The following is a 24,219-nucleotide window of genomic DNA, read 5'->3' on the forward strand; positions in this document are numbered from 1 at the left end:
AACAGACAGGGTAGGGCCTCATGGTAGCAGGAGACAAACAACAGGTGGACACATTATATCACACCCAACTGTGATGCACAAAACAGGGCAGAGGCCCGAGAGAGGCTGGAGGGTAGGGTGGAGAGGAGCTGTTCCTGCTTGCTGGGCGATGGGGTAGCCTGTGAGCAGGGGTTCACCCTGGAGGTGGTCAGGGACGGCTGTGCAAGTAGCACGTGAAGAAGAAACACTGAGGCAGGAACAGGGTTGACATGTTCAGGAGACAGGAAGGAGACAGCAAGGCTAGGGTGTGATGGACGAAGGGGGCCCAGTGCTGCAGGAGGCTGCCCGGCCTCAGGAGTCCTGGGCCCCAAGAGGCGGGGCTGCAGGCCCTGAGGTCTGGGTACTTTTCTGGAGAAGGGCTCCTAGCACCCATCAAATTTTCAAGGAGACCCAGATCCCTGAGAGGTTTGGGGTGTCACTGGCAGAGGCGAGGAAGTTAAGTGTTGTTAAAAGTGCCCCAAAATACACGAAGCAAAAACTGATAGAATGAAGGGAGAATAGACAATCCAGTACATTGTTGGAGACCTCAGTGCTCCACATTCATGTTCAGGTGCTAGAACGTCCAGACAGAAGCAGGACGAGGACAGAGAGCACTTCAGCAGCTGCAGGGTACACGGTCCTCTCAGGGGCATGCAGGAAGCTGCAGGATGGACCACTCACTAGGCCACAAAACAAGTCTCAGTAGATTTAAAGGATTGAAATCACACAGTCTTCTCCAACCACGATGGAATAAAATTAGAAATCCATAGCAGAAGGAATGCTCGGAAATTCACACATGTGGAAATTAACCTAGCTAGCCAAGAGGAAAGGCGGGGGTCCTCTTGAGATTGAGGTGACAGAGAACTGTCCTCCCCAGCAGCTGAGAAACAGGAGGACGCTCTGGCCTCACAGCTTTCGGGTCCGTTGCTTTGTGTGTAACTTGGGGGACATGTGCCTTGGCGGCTTCTCCATGGCCCATGGAGTGCCTGGAATCCGGCTGCTTCCACTGAACACAGGCCAGTCGAGCCCCACCGTGTGCTGGGGCCATACCCTCCTGGAACTTAGAGGCTAGAGGGGGACCCTGACACCGACCCATGACTGGAGTGAGAGCCATGGAGAAGTGCAGGGAGCGGTGAGGCCATGGCCTGAGGGATTTTCATCTGGGGGGCAAGGGAAGGGACGGTGTCCGTGGGTGAGGGAGCAGTGTCTGCAGAGGCAGGGGGCTGGCCATTTTCCAGGTGCCAGAAGTCATTCAGGAAGCAGTGGATCCCACAGGCCCCAGAGGCTGCCATGGGTGGGTTTGGGAGAGTTGAGATGCTTGTTGAGTGAAAAGGTGGGGGGGTGGGGGGGAGAGTCGAGGATGGGACTTGAGGGCGAGGACTGGGCTGGGCTGGGGATGGCTGGGCCTGCTGTGGAGGAGTAGGAGGGAGGGGCCTGGAGCCTGTGCCTTCATGGTGTCACCCAGGGCAGGGGAGCATCCGAGAGGAGCACCCGATGTTCTGGTGACGCGGCTCCGTTCTGTCAGATGCCAGCCTGGGCCCCGTAGAATGACAGCACTGCAAGAGCACCTCTCTGTGCCCCCCCCATGCTAAGACCCTCTTCTCCACCCCTCCAAGGGTCCCCCGGTCCCTCACTGGCTCTCCCACCTCTCCCAGCACTGCCCCGAAGTATGACATCCCGAGGGGGTGAGCTGGCTGGGAGGGCGTGGCCTGTCCACGCGGCACTGCCTGCTTAGCCCACTGACCCCCTGCACCTCCCTCCCTACGGAGGAAGCGCTGGCCCCACCATTTTCCAAGTGAGGAAGTGGAAGCTTGGTCCGGTGAAATAATTTGCCCCGTGTTTCAGGTTTAGGACATGCAGAGCTAGGAGAAGCTGACTAGGCTTGGCAAGCCTTCGAGAGCAGGATTTAGTGCCTTCATGCTCTGAGCTCGAGCCCTGGCCACTGTTTTGCACTCATGTAGAGCCAGCCTGCTGGACCCTTGGGTATTTTATTTCATTTTGGTCCCCATGATATGTTCACGGATTGAGCCCCTGTTGTGTTAGGAGGGTTTCGCGTTTCCCAGGCTTTTTTTTTTTTTTTTTTTGCGGTACGCGGGCCTCTCACTGTTGTGGCCTCTCCCGTTGCGGAGCACAGGCTCTGGATGTGCAGGCTCAGCGGCCATGGCTCACGGGCCCAGCCACTCCACGGCATGTGGGATCTTCCCAGACCGGGGCACGAACCTGTGTCCCCTGCATCGGCAGGTGGACTCTCAACCACTGTGCCACCACGGAAGCCCTCCCAGGCATTTTGGTGGATGGTCTCTGATGTGGGGGTTGGGGGGAAAGGCCAGGTTGGGGTCCTTTTCTTACCGTCCAGGCTCTCACTGTCCTTTAGTATGGGTCTGCAAACTCTGCCCCCCGCCTGTTTTTGTCCAGCCTGCAAGCTAAGATGGTGTTTTAAAGGATTGTAAAAACAGAATAAAGAATGTACAACGTGTGGCCCGAATGGGGCCTGTGAAGCTGAAAATACTTTCTGGCCCTTTACAGGGAAAGTGCTGCCCCAGCTCTAGGAGGTCCCCCGGCTCCTCGTCTGCAGTTTTCTTATTTACAGCAGTTACTGCTTTTACACGCAGCTTTGCAGCTTGCCAAGCACTTTCCCTGCATCATCTCATTTAATCCCTAACAGCTCCTCGAGGCAGGTGGTCCTCCTTTGGCTAAACTTGACTCCTGAGGGGCTTTACTGAAAATAAGAAAATTGGCTCCCCTGCTTGCTCTTTAAACCGGTGACCCGGGGGCGGGGGTGGTGATGTTCACCCTTCAAAGCTTGCTTTTGGCTGCTTAGTTCTGAAGAATCTCAAGTCCCTGAGAGGGGATGTACAGCAGGGACTGTGTATTATCCCACATGGGGTGGGGACTCATTGTAAGCTTCTTAATTGCTCGTTCGCATTCTAAAATTAAAGGTTGTCAAGGGGGAGATTCTTCAGCCACCTTTCTCTCTCAGCTGATGATCGTTCGGTGGGTCCTGCGGTCTGAGCTGTTGTACCTGGGGATTCTGTTCTGAACACTTTGGCCCAAGGCTTCAAAGCTCTCGGCTGCTCTGGAAATAACAGCCCACCTCGAAACGGTTCCACACCATGGGGTGTGCCAGGGCCAGGAATGGGAACCACCATGACCCGGTGTCACGCAGCCAGTGTCAGCGTTCCTGTAGCCCTTCAGGGTGCAGAGAGGGTCGCTTTCCAGCTCTTGGCAAAGTGAACTTGGCCAGATCCAGTTTCACTGTTTGAATTGGGGGGCTGGGGTGGGGGAACGCCAGTTAGCTGTACCCGGTGGAGAAACACGGAAACTGATCCTGTGCTGGGAATGCGTTCCCAGCCGTTAAGAGGATTCCTTGGCACGAGGCCTGGTGAGGCAGAGGCGTGACGGTTCATGGGGGATTTTTGAGCATTAGGTTGAAAGCCTGTCTGTGACCCGGGTGACTGAGCCCAGGCCACACGCCCTCAGCACTACATTTCGGGATCCGTTTGTGGCAGAAGTCAGGAGCTGCCGGGCCCTGGGCCATGCGGCCCTCTCTGACCGCCCTTACATGTGTTCTTGTTTCAGAGGTCAGCCGGAGGCTCCAGCCCCGAAGGTGGAGAAGGTGAGGAAATCTCTCAAATGTTTCACCAGCTTTGGTTGTAAAAGCGGAAGCAGCCTGATTTTTCTCCTCCTCCTCATTTTCTGTAGATTCTGACCGAGAAGATGGAAATTACTGCCCTCCCATCAAGCGAGAAAGAACATCCTCTTTGACGCAATTCCCGCCTTCACAGTCAGGTAACAGTTGCAGCCCTTTGTTAGACGGTGAAAGCACCTGTGTTTCCAAGCCCGCTGTTCCCCTCCAGCGCCTCACACCCCTGTCTGTCCCCTGTTGCATGTCTCGTTAGAATTAACTCAGTCTCCGTCAGGAGTGAGGCTGGAGCGTGCCCGAGGGTAGCACAGGTGCCCCTGTCTGGAGGGTTGGGACCTAGTAGACTATTAATAAGCAAGACTTGCGAAGAAATCGTCCCTCTGAAAGGGACCGTCAGGGCCCTGGTCGGGGCTCTGACCATTAAGCGCACGTCCACCTTGCAAGGGCCGCTGGCTATGTGTTGACTGAAGGTGGGGGAAATGGGGTGTCTTCCTGGCCCTTCATCCGTGTGCCTAGAGCCCAGTGGGCCAGTTGAGAAGCCCAGACACACACACAGACAGTACATAGGAGGGAGTCCAGTGGCCCCAGCAGGCACTTTGGTGGTGGAATACCGTGAGCTCCCCGACAAGGGGGCTTGGGGGAACCTGGAAGGGTTGGCCAGGCTGGGACCCTGTCCCTGTGGGTGTGGGTGGGCCCAAGGGCTTGGAAGCTCCAGCCTGGGGCCAGGTCTGCACACACACACAGGCCAGCAGACCAGCTGGTGGACACAGGCTGGTGCAGGAAAGAGGCGGGTTCCTGGGGTAGAGGGAGACGCTGGGACTATAGCAGGGGGCTCTGCAAGCCTGGGGACACCCCTGCGCCTTGGAGGGTAAAAGCTGCGGCAGAGTTCCCCCCGCCCGCCCCCGGTCCTGGCTCCGTCCACTCTGGCATCGCCCTGTGCTGTCTGCGGTGCTGGCTTACAGACACTCTCCAGTTCCCCAGCTTGAAGTTCATTCTTGGGAATTCATGTAAAACATTTACAGGTGTGAGCCCTAAGGATATCACTTTAAGGGAAAAAAAAAGACACTCCTGGAAGCTTTGTTTCTGCTTCCAAGAATAATGTGAAAGTCACAGGAACGTACAGTGCAGAAAGTGAGTGTCCTCTTACGATCATCCCTGTAACACTTGATTTCATGCCTGTTCCCTGAACACTTGTTTTGGACATTGCCTCATCCTTTTTCACAACTGCGGGAGACCCCCCTGAATAGAGGCACTGTCGTTTGCTAGCCAGGCATTGAGCCTTCCGGGCGGTCTACAGTGCAGGCTGCGGTTACGTCCTTTTCTAAGGATCTCTGCACGCTTGTCGCGTGAGCCTTACTACAGGAGGAGGGAGCGTCCACTTCCGGCCACTGGTCGTGCTCCTTCCTGCTCACCATCCACTGCTGAACCGCACTTTGTGCATCGAGAAGGTGCAGCGGAGGAGAGAGGAGGTGGTTTGTGCTGTGACCGTAGGCTAAAGGGGTAGAGGACCAGCAGGCGTTAGCCCTCTCCTCGCGCGTCACCACCTAGGGGATGCTCAGCACCCAGCCATCAGGGGAGTGGAGCCACGAGCAGTCCCACGTTTGGAGGCCTTGGCACTGCACTCTGTTTCCACTTAGCTAGCTGCCTTCTGTCCGCACAGTTAGATCTTCAGCCCCACTGCGTTGTTGCCTGGCCCACAACCCGGGAAGCAGTTGATTTTGTAAGATCCTAGACAGGTGAGGCGAGGGGGTCTGCAGCCAGCCGAGCCCCGACTGGTGACAAGGAGCAGGGCCTGAGGCTTGGCCCCAGGGGAGACTCGGAACATCGGGTGCGTCCGCTTCCCTCCTGGCTGCTCCCACAGGGACACAAGGACGAGGCAGGTGGCCACAGCAGGCCAGAGTCAACTGCTAGATATCAAACAGATTCAGGCCGTTCCACTGGACACCCACCTTTCTTTTGCTTTAGAAAGAGTCCCAGGATTTCACTTTTATTGGGAGTTGCCTAAGGCCACGTTCACAATGCTGACCCCCCTTCCCCAGCGGTGGGGCCTGGAGACGACCCCTCAGGTGGGAGAAGTGATCCTGTGCACGTCTGCCCTGCCTACTCACGCTGTTTTTCCTCTTGTTCCCTCCCCTGCCTGCACCTCCATGTTGACAGTATCAAAAAACAATGTTTTTATGCCATCCACCTTCTGCGAGCCATCTGCAGGCAATTCTGACTCAGAACCAGGTGAGCCCTCGCGTCCCTTTACCTTTCTCGGCTGGTCACTGGGGGTTTCCTGGGATGAAAAGCAAGGTCTTAAACGGGAATGGGTGGTTTGAAGGCAACCTTCTTTTTTAGTTCCTAAATGCTCCCTAACTCTTCACTGCACAGATTTGGAATCTGGTGTGAGGCAGGCTTCATCAGCCCTTAATTTCTGTTTCTACAAGCAGGGCCTGGTTACAAGGAGTTTCAAGTCCTTTTAAAAAAAAGAGAGAGACAAGCAAAAACAAAAAAACCTATAATGAAGTATACTACTCATTTTTCAAAAGTTTACACAAATAATACATTTGTATCATTAAAAACTCAGAAATACATAGAGTAAAAGAATCCACCTCTCCATTTCCCACGCACTCTGCCATCCCAATGGTAACCACTCTGAAGTTTATGGAATTTTCCAGACCCCTTCTCTGTGTATTAAATTCTCACATGAATTAACATTACTTAGATCTGTTTAGATAAATATATTTAATCAGAGCCTTTAAACTTCAAGGAAAATAGCTTGATCCTTTCTGAAGAATGTGGAGCTTTCCTTTTTTGGTCTCTCACTAGAGAACCAACTCCCAAGATTTCCTGAAAGTTTCTCCCACGTGGCTGAAATTCCTCATAAAAGATTTAATGAGCGAGTGTAACCATCCGAATTCTGTAACCCAGCCTGCCTTATATAAATTCATTGCCGACTTCAAAAGCGCTGCGAGATCAGTCATACTCTGGCACAAGGGCACTGTCGAGGGAAGAGGCAAGTTGTTAGAACTTTGAGGGTTGATTTGATGACACTGTTTCAAACAGTTGAATTCATTTTGACTCTAAAGGCAAACTGTTTTGAGCTGACCCCCGTCACGGGGCCTGAAGAGGAGCTTGGTTTTTAGGGGTCCTTGGGAAGACCTGGGCACTGGCCTAGCAAGTCACGTTCTGAACCGCGGGGGCCGTGTCAGCCGGGGTGGGTGATCAGCCACTGAAGCCAGCCCTTGAGCTCTGTTAGGAATCTAATGCTCGCCCCTGAGGTCTCTGAGCAACGGCCTCACTCCCGCTTCTTCCCCGAAACCTTGATCCTGCAGCATGGAGAGCAGGGCAGCCCTGAGCAAGGTGGGCCTGCCACAGCCCGGCCCCTGGACCCGCTGCCGCGTGCAGCGGTGATAGACTGGCTCCGCCACTCTGCAGAGTGAATTTCTTATTCTTAGCTCCTTGCCTGCCTGCCTTTTATTTTTTTTAGCTTTAATTTTTGCAGGAAAAAGTGTAACACTTAAGAATGGTAAAGCACTTCTCTATCCCTCTACCTAGAGACCCCATTCGATTTTCCCTGGGCGTCCCAGTGACGTCCTTCATGGCAAAGGCATCAGATCCTGGCTCACACATCACGTATCTGCAACAGTCCCTTGGGCTTGCCTTGGCTTTTATGACCTTTCAGAGTGCAGGCCGGTTACACTGGAGAAGGCCTTCAATCTGGCTTTCCCGCTGTTTCCCGGTGACTGGACCAACTTACCCTTGGGGGCTAGAACACCACAGAGGTGAAGCTGTGTGCCTCCTGTGCACCGCAGCTGGTGACTGACTCATGGTGTTTACTGTCCTGTTACTTGAATAGGGCGGAGCCTGCCCAGGTTCTCCGCTGAAAAGTCATTTTTCACCCTTTGATTAATATTTTCTGGAGAGATACTTTGAGACTCTGGAAAATCTCATTCCTCTTCTTAGTTTTTGCTGCAGTGTTAGCCTCCAGAGATGTTTTCTTGCTGGGAGCAGCTACTACTCTGGTGATGGCCGGGCGGGGATTTTCTGCCTCTTGTCGGTCAGCACTCTGCTGGACAGCAGAGCTCTTCTCCGCCACTCACTTGCTCACGTGTTTACTAGATCCACATGGATGTTTGCATTCCTGTTTTAGTCAGTGGGTTATAATCTGTTGTTAGTAGTGTTTACCTTAACATTCAGATTTTATCTTCACCATCAGTTTATTTTAATCATCCCACAGTTGGCCACCAGGAGCCGCATCAAGCCTGTGCCCCTTGGCCATGTCCGCGTCATTCTTTCAAGCATGTCCTTTTCTTTCTGTCATAAGGGGTTCCAGGCTCATCTTCTTCCCTCCCTTTCCTCAAGGGGATCCTGGTTCTGCTTAGTGGAGAGTGGGCTCTAGAGACCAAGATCGGAGTGCTCTGCGTGCTGGTCGCCGCGGGGCTGTCGCTGCTCCCGGGCCCTCTCCGTGCCCAGAGCTGAGAACACACGCAGCCAGGAGCACACGCATACGTAGACCTATTCGCATACACACACTCACATCTGCACGTGTTTCTGTGTCTCTGCTGTTCTGTCTCCTTGTATAGGTCACCCCCGGTTCGGGTGGGTGCTTCCAGCACCAACAGGGTTCATTGTAGCCCCACCTCCCCCACCGTCCCCCCCTTCGTATTTCTGCCTGTTTTCTGACAGTAAGAAATCTGGCTCCCTTTGTCCTCAACGCACTTACTCATCATCGCTCAAGCCCCCGCCAAGCTGCCTTCTCTCAGATTCTTTTTAGCCTGTGGTACACACCAGGTAAATTCTGATCTGTCTTCCTGGTTAAATCCGGAGTTCCCTCATCACCTGGGTCTCTCTGAGGTGGGGCACAAAGAAGCCTGCTTGCTTCAGGCATGATTCAGAGGACGGAGGCTGCCCCACAGCAAGCTCACGGGGGGCCGTGCATGTGCCCTTGAGAAGACACGGGTACAGCGGCCTGTGCACCCCTGTGACCTTGGCATGACCTTGCACCCCTGTGATGGGCTCTGGCCGTCAGGCAGTGCCTCTTCACTGCACCCTGACTGCGTTGCAGGAAAAGTGAGCTTCTGGAGGCCATGAGAAGAGACCGCGTTTGTTTCAGTGCAGACGGGGCTTGTGGCAGGACCTCCAGGGTGCTCCGCCCTGTAAGCGCCCTCCCTGCTGCTCTGGGCCCTGCCGTCCCCAGTCTCCGGTTGCCATCGCGAGTGCGGCACATACGCCCGTCTGTGTGTCCATTCACCTCAACATTCAGCCTGGATGTCCTGTGCATCCTTGGGGTGGGCCGGGCACTGGGCCCAGTGCTCGGGGTCAGTGGCAGTGATTTTTCCAGGCCTGTCGCTCCTGCTGGTTAGCCTGGTCAGCCCCAGGGGTCCGACGGTCAGAGCAGGGTGGTGAGCGCAGTCTCTAGCCCCAGTGTGAACACCGCAAAGCCAGCTCTGAGGGCTTTTTAAAATACCTGAATTACGAATTTCATCGCAGTTTTTTTTTAGTGTTTCTAAATTGCCAATCATCTTCTGAATAATCCTGGGCTTTGAAAATGTAATTCAGTATTTCCCTTCCCAAAAGGAACATCTGGCAACATGTCCTCCCCTGCGTCCTGTGCTGTCTGGCTCTCCTGAGTGTGGTGTTAACGACCCCTCTACGGGAGAGACACCAGCTCCACCAGCGCAGGCTCCCCGGAGCCCGTCGGGATCAGCTCCTTCATGCCAGCTAGCAGTGAGAGTTACTTATTGTAAACCTGTTTTTGCCCAAGGAGAGCAGTTTGGCTCACCAACACATAGCCCTCAGGAAGAGGGCCTTCCTGTTTAGGAATTCTTTTGTTTTCTTTTTTTTTTTTTTTTTTTTTTTTGGCTGAGTTGGGTCTTCATTGCTGTGCGCGGGCTTCCTCTAGTTGCAGTGAGCAGGGGCTACTATTCGTTGTGGTGCACGGGCTTCTCATTGCGGTGGCGTCTCTTGTTGCAGGGCACGGGCTTCAGTAGTTGTGGCACGCGGGCTCAGTAGTTGTGGCTCGCGGGCTCTAGAGCACAGGCCCAGTAGTTGTGGCGCACGGGCTTAGTTGCTCCGTGGCATGTAGGATCTTCCCGGACCAGGATTCAAACCCGTGTCCCCTGCATTGGCAGGCGGATTCTCAACCACTGCGCCACCAGGGAAGCCCCCTGTTTGGGAATTCTGATTTGATTTTGTTTCATACCTGAAAGTGTGGGCTGACCAGGTGTGTTTGTGGTGGTGTTTCTGTGTACAGTTGAAGGGTTTCTAGTGTATCTACAGAGTTGTGCACCCATCACCATAAATAATTTTAGAACATTTTTGTCACTCCAAAAAGAGACCCTATGCCCTTGAGCAGTCACTCCCCACTTTGTCTTTCCTAGCCCCTCCCCACTTTGTCTTTCCCAGCCCCTGGCAACCACAAATCGACTTTTCTGTCTCCGTGGATTTGCCAGCTCTGGACATTTCATGTAAATGGAGTCATACACTGTGTGGCCTTTTGGGGTATCTTTCCATTTATTTAAGTCTTTACTTTCTTCTAGCAATGTTTTGTAGTTCTCGCTGGTTCAGTTTATTCCCAAGTATTATATTCTTTGTGGTGCTGTTGTAAATGGAATTGTTTTCTTCACTTTCGGATTCCTCGCTGCTGGTGTGTAAAAACACGCAAGTGATTTCTCTGTATTGATCTTGTTCCCTATGACCCGAAAAGGGTTTTTTCCCCCTGTGGGCTGGACCTTAGCACAAAAGTGAGGCTGCCTCTGGGGCCCAAAATGCTGCTGTCCCTGGGCTTTTCTGGGGACAGACGTGTCCTGTTGGAGTCACAAGGCTTTTTATCCTGATCCTTCTGATCAGGGAATGCATTAGATTGTCGTCTCCCCCGCCCCCTGAGATGGGCAGAGTCACCAAGGTGCAGGGATTAAGGGATCTGTGTGTACTGGTGGCTGAGCTGAAACCAGGCTTTGAGCCCCTGTGTTTGTCAGCTCTGCATAGTTGTCCATCCCAGACTTCGTCCTGAGGGAGGCCCCGCCTCCTCCTCCTGGGCCTCCCAGCGCCCTCATTAGCCGCAAGCACTCCGGGCACATCTGGAGAGAGCCTGCCGTCTGCCACCTTTGATCTTTCACCACAGAAAATGCATCTCATTTCTCAGAGGTCTGCTGGTAGTAGAGGAGCTTCTCCTGATTACAGACGTGTCCTCCTGGAAAGGGAGCTGGGTCCCAGGAACCAGAACTCTGTGGCTCCCTGATATTCCTTGGGGCCCGTGAGCACAGCCCAGCCTCTGAGCTCTCAGCCCCGGCAGGTAGCTGGGTGGGTGGACTGCAGCTTGACCCACCCCACACACGCCCTCCAGTTTTCTGTTGCCAGTAGTTCACCTCAGGGCCAGCACTGCCTGCAGCCCTCAGCCTCCTCCCTTACAGACGGGATTGGATGGGCCTCTGCTCTTCTGTTTTAACTTGGAAACATTTTCCCTAGTTCCCCAGGCCAATGGCCACTGAAGCCCAGACCACAGTCCTCTTCTGCCCCGGTCCCTCCTAGCTTTGCTGCCCCACCCCAGGCAGGCCTGCTTTTTATTTTTTCTCTTATGCTTGTAGAGGAAAAGAGCAGTGGATTCCGGTTGAAGCCGCCGACCCTGATCCACGGCCAGGCACCCAGTGCAGGTGGGTGTCCGCCTTGAAGGAGGAGCACAGAGTGGCTGCCTTGCGGCCTCTGCGTGCCAGTGTGGTCCGGGCTCACTTTTCTGACACGTGAGCACGGGAACACCGCTGGAAAGAGCCCGTCGGACCAGGGAGGTTCTCCTGCCTGTGAGCCCGCTGTCCCGAGGAGGTGGCGGCGAGGGAGCGGGCCCGGCTTGGTGGGTGGCGTTCAGGCTCCGTGCCGGGCAGTAGCTCAGTTGTGAGACTGTCTCTGCTGAGCGATCTGCCCACAGCGTTAACCCCGAGTAGCAGAGCAGCCGCTAGTGAGCGGGGCCCGGCGCTCGCGCCATCGAGACACGTCACATCCAGCGGGAAGCCCTTGCAGGGCCGGGAGCGTTCTCGTGGTCCTTGCCCTGTATGTTTGGCAGAGGGATTTTCTCAACGTGGCATTTTGAGAAGCAGGTGCAAGGGGTACCTTTACGTGACCCCTAACAGAGTCCTAAACTTTGAGAGGTGAACTGTGGCTTCGCTGCTTTCCCCTCACCGTCTGCCCTTGACCCTCGAGCCCCACCCTTGAGAACAGCTGTCTCTTGGTCCCCCCTGTAGCATTCCTGTACTCACTGGATTAATTTGCAGACATGATCAGTTTCATGGGAGTTTCATTTAATCACATATAAAAATAACAATAGCCAGAATTTGTATGTCTTAACTGTAAAGAAAATACCTTGGGTCTTTAATTTTTTCAGTATGCTTCCCTGTAAAGTCTAGCCCAGGAGGGACCTCAGATGGGTTGCTGGGGTGAATTTTTCCGTAAAGTGCCTGAGAGCCGGCGTGGGGGTGGGTTGCATTTCTGCCCTTGCGGTTGGAGGGCCTGGGCAAGCCGACCTCTGTCCCCAGGTCTGCCGAGCCAGAAGCCCAAGGAGCAGCAGCGGAGTGTGCTTCGCCCAGCAGTGCTACAAGCCCCGCAGCCAAAGGCGCTCTCACAGACCGGTGAGTGACTCAGCCCTGGCCCCTCCCAGGCTCACACGTCAGGGCACAGCCACGTCACAACACAGGTGGCTTTGGCCCCGTCTACTGAATGCACTGGGAAATAGAGTGCTGGAGAAACAAGCCCTCAAATCCCCAATGAGCCTGGAAGACAGGCAGTTCCACTGGCCTCCTGAGAGCTGGCCCCCCAGCCCTGAGCGGCCCAGATGTGTCCCTGTGTGTTTGCAGGCAAAACTCAGCTCTGTATGTCTAAGAGACCTGAACCATATTTCCATTATATCCACAAAGGGTGGGGTTTTCAGTTCATCCTTAATTTTCTTAATACTGATAAGCTTTTCTTCTCTTCCTCTTAATCTTTCCCTACAATTCGAGAGCTCTTCATCGGGAGCAAAAATAGTTAATATTTCTGAAGGGTTTTAATTACATGGAAAATTGTTTTGGTCTAATACTAAACAAAGCCAGATTTAAAGTTGTACATGTCACATAATCTCAACTGTTTAAAGGAGAAAGTGCATAGAAAAAAGACTCTATTAGTAAAACTAGTTTTATAAAACTCATAATTATTCCACAAATATATTTTCTTTTTTTTTTTCCCTTAAGTAGTAGTATTTCTAAATAAACTGAAAATTCACATGATTTTTTGTGGAATAAGCAATAAAGGATTCTTTCTTTTGTGAGGTTTTAGGTTTGGGTTTGGGTTTTTCTAACCTAAGAATTTGTGACTTTCAGTATTGATTCCAGATCCTTTCCTTTAAGAAGGAGACATTACACTGTCAGCCCAAATGGTGGAAGGCAGCGGTACTGAAGGTGGTGCAGGCTGACCTCTGAGATGTCTGCTGTCCTCTTCTCCCCACAGTCCCGAGCAGCGGCACCAACGGGGTCAGTGTCCCGGCAGACTGCCCAGGGGCAGCGCCATCGGCTTCCCCTGACGACCCCGCCCGGAGGAGTCCCTCTGACGAGGCGCCTGCACTTGAGGTCTGTCGGCGATGGGGCAGGGAGCGCGCTGCACGCGAAGCTTCTCAGGGCCTCACCGGGCGCCGGGGCCGTTGGCCGCTCTGGGCCGTGTCCAGGCTGGCCCATGCTGAAGCATCCTGGTTTGCTCAGAGGTCTCCATGTGTAACCACAACTGACTGGCCAGGTCACCAGACCGCCAGGAACTCCACAGTTGGTTCCGAGAGAAAGGGGCCACGAGCAGGGCTCTGGCGCTTAGGGCCGGATAGCCCAAGGCCTGTTTCATTTCCACGCACGTAGTCTGTTGGGGCCTTGTACTGCTGTGTGTGGAGAGATGTCATCTGTCCCTTTTCTACAGCCGAGCAGCTCCTCAGGGGTTCATACACATGTGCTGCTTCTAGTGGCAGAAGTGTGCTTGGGAGTCCGCTTGGAAATCGTTTGTTTTATTTATTTATTTTTATTATTTTTATGTATGTATTTATGTATTTTTGGCTGCGTTGGGTCTTTATTGCTGTGCGCAGGCTTTCTTTTTAGTTGCGGCAAGCGGGGGCTACTCTTTGTTGCAGTGCGCGGGCCTCTCATTGCGGTGGCTTCTCGTTACGGAGCATGGGCTCTAGGCGTGCAGGCTCCAGTAGCTGTGGCACGTGGGCTCAGTAGTTGTGGCTCGTGGGCTCTAGAGCACAGGCTCAGTAGTTGTGGTGCACAGGCTTAGTTGCTCCGCGGCATGTGGGAATCTTCCCGGACCAGGGCTCGAACCCGTGTCCCCTGCATTGGCAGGCGGATTCTCAACCACTGCGCCACCAGGGAAGCCCAGAAATCGTTTGTTTTTTTTAAAAAAGTCCTCTAGCGTTCTGGGATTATATAGGCCAGATGCATATGTTTTCCAGTAGCGTTGCATAGCAGCTGAAAATAAGGGGCATTTAATGAAGAGCCTGCATTTGCGGTTGGCAGAGACTGGACTTGAAATCCGAGTTGCAACAACACACCCAGGGCTCCACATACGGAGACAGATTGCACCCGTGTGTTTATCTCCACTCTGCCAGTTTCAGCAGACAGGTCGCTGCCTGAGGTTCTCCACCCTCTGCCTCCCCCACCCCCTGCCATACTGCTGCCGGATGTTCAGGCTCAAATGGTGAAAATGAACATCTCCAGTTCAATCTTCAGATGTCCCTGAGCCCCCCACCCTGAAACCACAGTTAGTGGAATTGGAAAAAGGAGTCATTCCCGCAGCATACTGCTTCTCAGAAACTGGTGGCTAGGGCTCTGAGCTGGAGGGAGACCTGGACGTGACCCCCAACCCCGCCATCTCCACCCAGTGTTCCCGGTGACGAGGGCACTGCCAAGACCTCGCCCCTCCCCTCCCTGGAGAGGTCTGGTCCCGCCCAGCCCTAAGGCGTCTCCCTGGTCCCCCACCCCAGGGCCCTCACGACAGGATTCACGCCAGGCAAATGCAGTGGTGTGAGATGGCTCAGCTCGCTTCTCAGGGCTGATGTATTGCTTCTTTTCAGTTGTTCTGTTTGCTTGTTTTAACCAGGAGAAAGACTCGCAGAAAAATGAGTCTGGCAGTGCTTCTGAGGAGAGCTGCGAGAAGAAGGAGCAGCTTGCACAGCAGGCGTTTGTGTTCGGGCAGAACCTGAGGGACAGAGTTAAGGTATGTGGTCAGAGGGCCGGATGAGCTGTTGACCCAGTGAAGGGATCTTTTTACGCCTCCCCCAGGTTCGTTTTCCCGGGGGTGGGGAGTGGGGGCCGTGTCTGGGGTGGTCCTGGGCCTCAGCGCCCAGCAGCTGCTTGTTGTCCCTTCCATGCTGTGCTGCTGACTCCTGGCAGCACCCCGGCCAGCTGCCCCCCACCCTGCCCCACCCCTGCCAGTGTGGGGCTGAGTGGTGGCTCCTGGTGGCAGGCTCCCTCGTTCTTCCAGGAGCCAGGCTCAGAGAAGCAACTTAGCCCTGACAGCTGACGTGTTTATAGCCAAGGAACAAGCAGACATTAGGATCCGATGCTTTTTCCAGGTCGCCAGAGAGATTTTTATGTGCTTACTTAAGGGTATCTTTCAGCATTAGCATCGTTCAGCCCGGATCCTTCTTAGTTGTGGAAGGCCGTCCTGGGCACTGTAGGGTGTTGAGCAGCATCCCCGGCCCCCGCCCTATAGATGCCAGCAGCACCCCCTCTCCCCACCCCCAGTGATGACCACCAAAAGCATCCCCAGCGGTCCTGAATGTTCCCCATGGGACCATGTCACCCCCAATTGAGAGCCATCACCTTGTTTTTTTTTCAAGGAGGGCAGGTGGAAAGATACTGTTTTCTCTCCCACAGGAGGCAACAGGATCTGTCACCTCCTGGCTGCCCCCCAGGTGTGTTGGTCTAGTCTGGGGACTTTGAGTCGGGAGTGGGGAGCATGTGGCAGTGGCAGGGGATCTGGGTTCTGGACCCCACGTGCTGGCCCTCTCGGAAGACCTGCCCCAGCCCCAGGGATTGAAGGTCCCTCTGTGCCATTTCCAGCAGCTCATCTGGCAAGAAGCTCCTAGAGGCTTGAGGGGCAGTGTCAGTGGCTGTGTCTGGGGACATTTGTCATTGCCACAGCTGGGGGGTAAGTGCCACTGATACTAAGTAGGTGGAGGCCAGAGATGCTGACCAACACCCCACAGTGCCCAGGAAGCCCCCGTCCCCCCTCAGGGAACCATCCGCGCCCGGGGTCAGTAACGCAGAAGGTGAGAAGCCCTGAAACGAGAAAACGAGTCGGGTGCGGAGATGTCAAGCCACGCCGTCAGCTTCCTCCTTTGGTGCCCACTGTCCAGTAGAAGCACAGATGCCCCAAGAGACACAAAAATAGGTGTTGATGTTGCACAGCTTTAGGCAAAATAATGAGTCCCTTGGCAGCTGCTCCCTCCCGGGAGCAGGAAGCAAAAGCAGGAAGGGCCTGGAAATCCACCCATGCTGGGGACCGGGGGCCTGGCCTGAGCCATCAGGTCGAGTCTGTTCCTCGCTGCCTTGAGATTGGGGTGGGGACGATGTCTCGTGGGGATCCGGGCGTCTCATGGTTGCATCCCAGCTTCTCAGTGGGGTGGGGGGGGGCGACTCGAAGCCGTGGTTTCTTAGCCCCTCTGAGCCTCTGCTTCCTCACTCAGAGCAGGGTCGCTAACACCCACCTCTCAGCGTTCCCAGGAGAGCTCCAGCGGAGAATGTATTTAACCAGGCTAGTATGGCAGTTGGCATAGAAGCAGCCTCGAGAAATGATGCTTCTGCTTTGTTTATAATGAACCCCTTAAAGTGTAAGATTTGTAAGCGATCTGTGATTCCTCGGTGCAGAAGCATTGCTAAAAATGCCAACAAGGTGCCAGCCTGAGTGTGCTTTTTTAAAACAAGGTAGAAAAGGCTCCCTAGTGCCTTACGGACTGTTTTCGTATCTTAACTCTTACCACACCCCAGGGTACACACATGTAGACGGAGCCATGCCGCATGTCGGCGTAGGGCCTGTGGAGGCAGGCTGAGCTGCAGAGGTCCAGGACGTGCCGTTCTCTGAGCAGTGTTTCCTCTCTGTTTCCCAGTTAATAAATGAGAACGCTGAAGTAGTGGACATGGAGAACACCGGACACCCCAGTTCAGAAGCGCCAGCTGCCACCAACTACTTCCTTCAGTACATCAGCTCCAGGTCTGCGCCTCGGGCCTGGTGCCCAGCCTTGTCCAGGGAGAGCCTCCGCCTCGGGCCCGCGGTCACCCACGGTACCTGCCTCAGGGCCCAGAGAAGCCTGGACCCTCCTGGACCAGGAGCCAGCCCAGTCCTTCCTCGGGAGGGCAAGGGCACGTGCAGCCAGAATCCCGGTCACCCTGCAGCCCCTCCCTCTTTTCCACTCTGGACACAGATGTGGAGGGGCTGGGATGGCGGGCTTCAGTGGACATCTGAGGCAGGACCCCAGTCCCCTGGGCTTGTTCAGCCCAGCCCCGGGAGTGACCTCTGTCACCCGGGCCTCGTGCCCGGAACAGAACCCGGTGGGCCAGTGACAGCTCGGCTGCCTCCCGTCACCACGTGCTCCCTGCCCTGGATCCGGGCTCGCCGTTGGCGCTACTGGTGGTGGCACTTGCCAGCAGCCTGGCTGCCAGGGTGTTTGAGAAGGAAGGCTCGTCCCTGCCTGGGAGATGGGCCAGCAGAGCAGGCTCCGTGCAGGCTCCCACCTCAGAGAGGCCCGGTGGGAACAGTGACCTCGCTGCTTGGCTGCCTGGCCCCCGGTTAGCAGAGCGCATCAGATATTTTAAGACGCATTTTTTGCACCTAAGTGTTTCCCAAATTGGGAGGCACGTGCAGCCTGTGATGTCTTAAACCAGATGAAGTGTGACCACCAGGGCAGCTGCCGTTTGCTGAGCACTCCCCGAAGGTCATCCCGTGTGGCCTGCCGGCCGCCCCGTAGGAGGCATCACCTCCTTGGTGCAGGCCTGGGGAGGGGCCCAGAGAGCTGCAGTGCCTCCCGGGGGCAGCCCACTGGCGAGAGACAGCCGGGTTTGTCTGCGGGGAGTGGACAGAACGCCCCTGCGCTCGGCCTCTGTGCGGTGCTGCCCACCTCCTGGGGGTTGGGAAAGACGGGCATCTGGTGTGTCACACGGAACCCCTGTGCAGTTGGTACCAGGCGGTGCGAGCCAAGGGTCCGTGTTTGCCACCTGGAGAGGCCTGGCACGGAGGCCTGCGGGTACCTGTCCCTCGCACGCCCGTCCAGCCCAAGGCGGAGCGGGGCCTCGACCGTGCTTTCCGCTCCGACCGTGTATGTGCACGGCGCACGTGGGCGTGCACACCGCCTGGCCCTGTGCCACCCTGCGCTCACAGCGTGTCTCCTCTTCAGTTTAGAGAGCTCAGCCAACAGTGCCGACGCTGCCAGCAGCAAATTCATATTTGGCCAGAACATGAGTGAGCGCGTGTTGGTGAGTGACCCCCGTGGGGACTGTCCTTCTCGGGGCCCAGAAGGCTTTCGGAGCCTCCCACGGGTCACCGGGACACATGGGGTGTGGCTGCTGCCTTGAGTCCTGTGAAATTAGAACTCTTTCTTTTCCAAGTAAGAGAAAGAAGACCCAGTCAGACTCAGCTTAAATGGGGGGAGGCGCTGGTGGCCTAGGGAGGCTCTGTAGGAGCCAGTGTCGCGCATCCTGTCCTTCCTCATCCTGAGAGGGGCTTCCCTTGAGTCACGGGCCGTGCTTCCTCCCGGCTAAGGGTAGGTGCGGTGACAGCCGTCAGGCCAGACTCCTTAGCCATGTGGGCCGGGACCACCCTGTGCCACCTCTGAAGCCAAGGGAGGGCAGCCCCATCGCCACCGCGAGGCTGCAGCACAGAGCAGGGGGTGAGGGGGCGACCCTGCAGGGTCTCCAGTGTCCCCTGCACTCCTGACACACCACGGCCGAGGCACATGGCTGACCACGGGCCACATCCCGGTCCCAGAGAGCCCAGCCAGCCCGGGATGGGCTTCTAGGGTTGTTACCTGCTTCCTTCTTTTTCTTCCTTTTCTTTTCAAATCATATACACACAGCCCCGCTGTGTCCATTGTGAGGGCAGCTCAGGCGCTGTTTGGGGCCCACCTGATTCCTGCCGTCTTGGTCTCAGTGTTTGTAACGCTAAGGAGCCGCCTGCTTCTGTTCTCGAGCGTCAGTACTGTCCTTTTTCGATTACAATGAAGTAGGCAAAGAATTGCTTCACGGGCCAGGGGGACCAGGTGGCCCAAGGTCAGCTGGTGGCACACGCCTCCAGGTGATGCCACAGAGGCTCCAGAGGCAGCTCGCGTGCACGTCCCGGGCGGGCCTGTGAGGACTGAGAACTGCCTCTATCTGATGGTGCTCGGCAGGCACTGAGTGGGGAGGGGCTGGGGCTGGGCGGGTCCCCAGAGTGCGGGAGGGAAGCCAGCGTCGGCAGAGGGGGGTCCTCTGCTGGGCAGGGGCACCAGGAGCTGCCTTCCGGCAGAGTGGTTCCCTGTCCTGCAGCGGTCGGCCCCCCGGGACCACCCCCACACGCCCCCTCCTCCTTTGCGCCTTCGCTCCCCGCAGAGCCCGCCCAAGTTAAACGAGGTCAGCCCAGATGCCAACAGAGAAAACACAGTGGCTGAGTCCGGGTCCGAGTCCTCGTCCCAGGAGGCCACCCCTGAGAAAGGTAGGCCTCGGTCCTGCCCCCTCCTGTTGGGGGGGTCCGGGAGGCAGGGAGGGACGGGGACCTCGGCCACAGCCCACAGCCGTGCGTGCTGAGGTCCAGTGAGCAGGAAGGGTGTGAGGCCCGGGGCCCTGCCTGGCGACCAGGATGGGGTTGAGGTGATTGTCACCCTCCTCCTCGCCCTGAGGCGGCAGACGCTCCTCAGCGCCCTCGGAGGTCTCTCGCTGTCTGCTGTCCTCGCCTGAGTGAGAGAGTGGGAGGCCGCAGCTGCACTGGCCGCTCCCGGTGGCCGCCCTGCAGACTCCGAGGCAGAGTTACCGGGCGCGTTGCCAGGGTCCGCTGTGGGCCCGAGGCGCTGGCCCCCTTGAGGCCAGAGCCACCCTTTGGGTGTCCTGTGAGGTACACCCTCCCCCTGACCAAATCAATAGTCAATGTCGTTTAGCTAATAACATTGCAGAGTCCCTGGCCGAGTCGGCAGCCGCCTACACCAAGGCAACGGCGCGGAAGTGCTTGCTGGAGAAGGTGGAGGTGATCACCGGGGAGGAGGCCGAGAGCAACGTGCTGCAGGTGAGGCGCGCCCGGCCTTGGGGACCCGTCGGTGCAGCTAGCGGACTTCTTGTACTGCTTTGTTTTAGAGCAAAACGGTCTGTTTTGAGACGGTCTCGGTAATTCAGGGAACTACAAAGACGTGTAACAAACACCTCTTGCCACCCAGAGTCAACAGCTGTGATTATTTTGTCCCGGTGGTGCTGTGTTCTTTTCTTAGACCAGACTTCATGGCACCCGTGCCCGGTCCCCATCTCCCTCCCCTCCTGGGGCAGCACGTCCAGTGTGGTGGGCCTCCATCTGCTCTTCGTCCTTTCACGCATACCTGCGTGTGTGTCTATAAACCACGTATATGTGGCTTTGGGGAGTTTTTAGTGGTACTTTTCCCCCACTCACAGTTTTTCTTATCTATCCATCTTGAGAAATACTGACTGACAAAGATCTGCAAACTTTTCCTGTAAAGGGCCATGTGTGGTCTCGCTTGCTTTTTTTTTTTTTTTTTTTTTTGTATAACAACTTTATTGAGGTACAGTGCACATACTATGAAATTCACCCTTTTAAAGCGTATAGTTCAGTGGTTTTTACTATATTCACTAATTTAGAACATTTTTGCCCCCCCAAAAAGAAGCCTTGTGCCCATGAGCAGTCACTGCCCATCCCCCTTCCTGCAGCCCCAGGCAAACCCACTTTCTGTTTCTGTGGATTTGCCTGTTGTGGACATTTCATGTGAATGGGATCGTACAACATGTGGCCTTTTGTGTCTGGCTTCTCTCACTGAGCGCCATGTTTTCGAGGTTCATCCCTGGTGGACCATGTGTCAGCTCTTCACTCCTCTTCAAGGCTGAATAAATAACAGTCCACTGTATTGACAGACCACATTTGTTTATCCAGTCACTTGTTGGTGGGCGCTTGGTTTGTTTCCACTTCTGAGGTATTAAGAATGATGCTCTGTGAACATTCACTTAATAGTTTCTATGTGAACACGTGCTTCACTTCTCGTGGGTAGATACCTAGGAGTGGAATTTCTGGGCCATATGATAACTCCATGTTTAAGATGTTGGAGAACAGTTTTCCACTGCGACTGCCCCGTTTTCCATCCACATCAGCAAGGTGTGAGGGTTCTGATTTCTCCACATCCTCCAATACCTGTTGTCATCTGTCCTTTTGGTTATTACCATCCTAGTGGGTGTGAAGTGGTATCTCATTGTGGTTTTGATTTGCATTTCCTTAATGATTTTTTTTTTTTAATACTCGTAAAGATGTAAAATCCATTCTAGCTCGAGGGCAGGACAGAAAAGTGGCCAAGGGCCAGACGGGTCCCCCAGACCATAGTTCGTTGACCCTGCTGGTTCATCGCGGGTTCCCTGCAGGCTCCCGAGGTCTGTCTGCCGGCCAGGGTCCCTGCTCACCCAGAGGACCGCCTTGTGTTCCAGATCCAGTGTAAGCTGTTTGTCTTTGACAAGACCTCGCAGTCGTGGGTGGAGAGAGGCCGGGGGCTGCTCAGACTCAACGACATGGCATCGACTGACGATGGGACATTGCAGTCCCGACTAGGTGAGCTTCGGCCAGGTTTCTGTGGAGGGGCCTGGGGCGTGGCGGGGCGGGACTCCCTATCTGCACCCACAGCGGGCCCTCAGCCTGTGGGACCCGGCCTGGCCCAGAGGCTCCAGCTGCCAGCCCTTCTGTGATGTTCCTCTTCCTGATCATGAAAGTGGATAAAAGGATTTAGCCATTTTCCAACTTATTTTCTTATAAAGTGTCAGTTGTTTCGTGGTGAGTAAACAAAGAAATCAAACATCAACGAAAATCTCTTTATAAAAAGAGGGAAATCTCTGTCTGCCAAGAATGTTTTGGCGGTCCATTCCTGTTCTGTGGATCTTTGTTAAGGAAGTGGGGTGACTTTGTCTCTTGCTCTTTTCACTTGCCATTTTGTGGGCGTGTTCCTGTGTTGTGAAATTTTCCTTAAAATATGACTGCTTTTGACAAACTTCTATATTAATTAACATTCCATCAACCGTGAATGTATTTAGCCATTTCCCTGTTGATGGACATTTAGGTTGTTCCTAATTTTTTTTTGACTTGTAAATAATGCTACTGGGGCCATCTAAACGTGAATCTTATTCCCCGAAGTACGAACCTTATTCCCGGAAGTATGCTTGTTACAGAACGGATGTGTGTGCAGGCATGTTTGTATATATGTGAAACGTGTGTGTTCGTTTTTTGTTTTTTGTTTTATTTCTTTTTTTTGCGGTACGCGGGCCTCTCACTGTTGTGGCCTCTCCCGTTGTGGAGCACAGGCTCCGAACGCGCAGGCTCAGCGGCCATGGCTCACGGGCCTAGCTGCTCCGCGGCATGTGGGATCTTCCCGGACCGGGGCACGAACCCGTGTCCCCTGCATTAGCAGGCGGACTCTCAACCACTGCGCCACCAGGGAAGCCCCATCGTTTTTTTCGTTTGTTTTGTTTTTTTAATCCTCCCAAGTTAAAATAGTCCTGCGGCCTTTACAGAAACGTCCATTCCTGGCCCAGGCGTAGCTCATGCTGCGTCCTTTCAGCACTATTTTTATGCACTTGGGCTTCTGTTCGGGCACCGTTCTTTTTCATTTTCCCTAATGGAAACATGCAAGTGTATGTGGACAGAGAGGGCGCAGGAATTTGAGCCCCCGCGGCTCGTGGCTCTGCCCCTGGGTCATCAGCCTGTGACCAGCCTCATTGTAACTGCACTGTCCCCTCCCTTGTTGAGGCCATCGTCTCCTTTCACCCCACGCAGCCTTTGATCCTTGGCATTGACCTTCCTTTCCCTCCAAGTCCACCTCGGGGGGCAGGTTGGGCTGTGAGACCGGGCCCAGAGGGCTGCCGGGGGTGAGGGTCACCCAGATTGGGGTGACCGCTTGTAATCTGCGCCGGGTTTTCCAGTGGGGAGGGCCGGGCTGGCAGGAAGGCCAGGGCTCACCTGTGTCCACGGGGTTGGGACTCGGGCAGGGTGGATAGGCTCGGACAAATTGAGCAGGACGACATTGGCCTTGGGCCCGCTGTGGGTGGAACTAGTGGTCTCACACACATTTCCAGAGAGGGAAGGCCTGTCCCCTGTTCTTCTCCACTGTGTGCTGCCCTCAGTCTACCTTTGTCTCCCTCCTGATGGAAGCTCTGAGCAGCAGTCAGCCTTGACCCTTCCTCTAAGCAGTTAGCTCCTTTTCATGGGGCAGGAGCTGCACCTTGGCCTGTGGGTGGCAACAGTCAGGGGGCGTAGACTTCGTGTGGCGTGTCCAAGTGTGCAGCCCCACCTGCGCCTCCTGCTGCCGCCTGACCAGCCCCTTCCCCAGGGGATCCGCCATCCTGGCACCAGCTCCACCCACTGGATATGCCACCAGGGGTGGGGGGTTGCCAGGGCTGCCGCGCAGCAGACAGGAGGCTTTCATGGACCTTGGGGGCATTGTGGGATTTCACCCTGGGGGTGTTGGCTTTCCTGCAGATTGTGTCTGTTCTCATAGCGGCTTCGTCGAGGGGTGGGGGGCAGGGCTGATGGCCTCGTTGGTTGCAGTGATGCGGACCCAGGGCAGCCTGCGGCTGATCCTCAACACCAAGCTGTGGGCCCAGATGCAGATGGACAAGGCCAGTGAGAAGAGCATCCGCATCACAGCCATGGACACGGAGGACCAGGGCGTGAAGGTCTTTCTGATCTCGGTGAGCAGCCCCAGGGACGGGCTGGGCTGCCCCCGACCTCTCAGGGAGCAAAGCTGTCCAAACAGCCCCTGGACAAGGGCAGGGCAGCCCCATGCCCAGCACTCAGAGCCCTGCACTGAGGGCCTGGCCGGGGAGAGTAGGAGGCCTCCAGGGTCGGGATGGCTCGCCGAAGGCTGGCCCAGCCGCAGGCTCTGTGGACCCCTCGGGAGGACAGGCCCTGGGCCTGGGGGAGCTTCGGTCTGCTTTCCCCGGGTTTGTCGAGGAGAGAGGTCAGGCTCCTCCCCAGTCCAGCCCGGGAGCTGGAGCATCCCATTACGGCAGGGGCTGCGGCCACATCACCTGAGGAGGGGTCTCCCCATGAGGCCTTGTAACCTGGCCCTTCCCTCTGCCTCCGCCAGGCCAGCTCCAAGGACACGGGCCAGCTGTATGCGGCCCTGCACCACCGCATCCTGGCCCTGCGCAGCCGCGTGGAGCAGGAGCAGGAGGCCAGGACACCGGCCCCCGAGCCCGGGGTGGCCCCGTCCAACGAGGACGACAGCGACGACGACGACGTCCTGGCCCCATCGGGGGCCACTGGAGGCGGTGAGCCAGGGGTCCCGGGGCTGACCCGAGGGGTGGGGCTGTGTCCAGGGCAGACACCTGACGGCCAGGCCACCGCTC

At 55.6% G+C, this 24,219-nt stretch overlaps 1 protein-coding gene across 7 annotated transcripts in view; it reads left to right on the forward strand.

Annotated features, from left to right (window-relative positions):
• RANBP3 (RAN binding protein 3) overlaps positions 1-24,219 on the forward strand; it is a 54,422-nt gene that overhangs the window by 28,646 nt on the left and 1,557 nt on the right. For 2 of the 7 annotated variants that reach the window (XM_081232543.1, XM_081232547.1), the window contains 14 exons: positions 3,598-3,634; positions 3,721-3,807; positions 5,819-5,890; positions 11,233-11,298; positions 12,172-12,264; positions 13,118-13,236; positions 14,747-14,863; positions 16,758-16,861; positions 18,042-18,120; positions 19,231-19,333; positions 19,773-19,897; positions 21,310-21,430; positions 23,417-23,559; positions 23,958-24,141. In XM_081232543.1, coding sequence (XP_081088669.1) covers positions 3,598-3,634; positions 3,721-3,807; positions 5,819-5,890; positions 11,233-11,298; positions 12,172-12,264; positions 13,118-13,236; positions 14,747-14,863; positions 16,758-16,861; positions 18,042-18,120; positions 19,231-19,333; positions 19,773-19,897; positions 21,310-21,430; positions 23,417-23,559; positions 23,958-24,141 — 1,450 coding nt within the window. The remainder of the gene's footprint in view (positions 1-3,597; positions 3,635-3,720; positions 3,808-5,818; positions 5,891-11,232; positions 11,299-12,171; positions 12,265-13,117; positions 13,237-14,746; positions 14,864-16,757; positions 16,862-18,041; positions 18,121-19,230; positions 19,334-19,772; positions 19,898-21,309; positions 21,431-23,416; positions 23,560-23,957; positions 24,142-24,219) is intronic. The other 5 variants (XM_081232545.1, XM_081232548.1, XM_081232546.1 and 2 more) reach the window with 3 other exon arrangements.

This window comes from Mesoplodon bidens, assembly GCF_964165515.1.
Source record: "Mesoplodon bidens genome assembly, chromosome: 4".
In the NCBI taxonomy this organism is placed as follows: Eukaryota; Metazoa; Chordata; class Mammalia; order Artiodactyla; family Ziphiidae; genus Mesoplodon; species Mesoplodon bidens.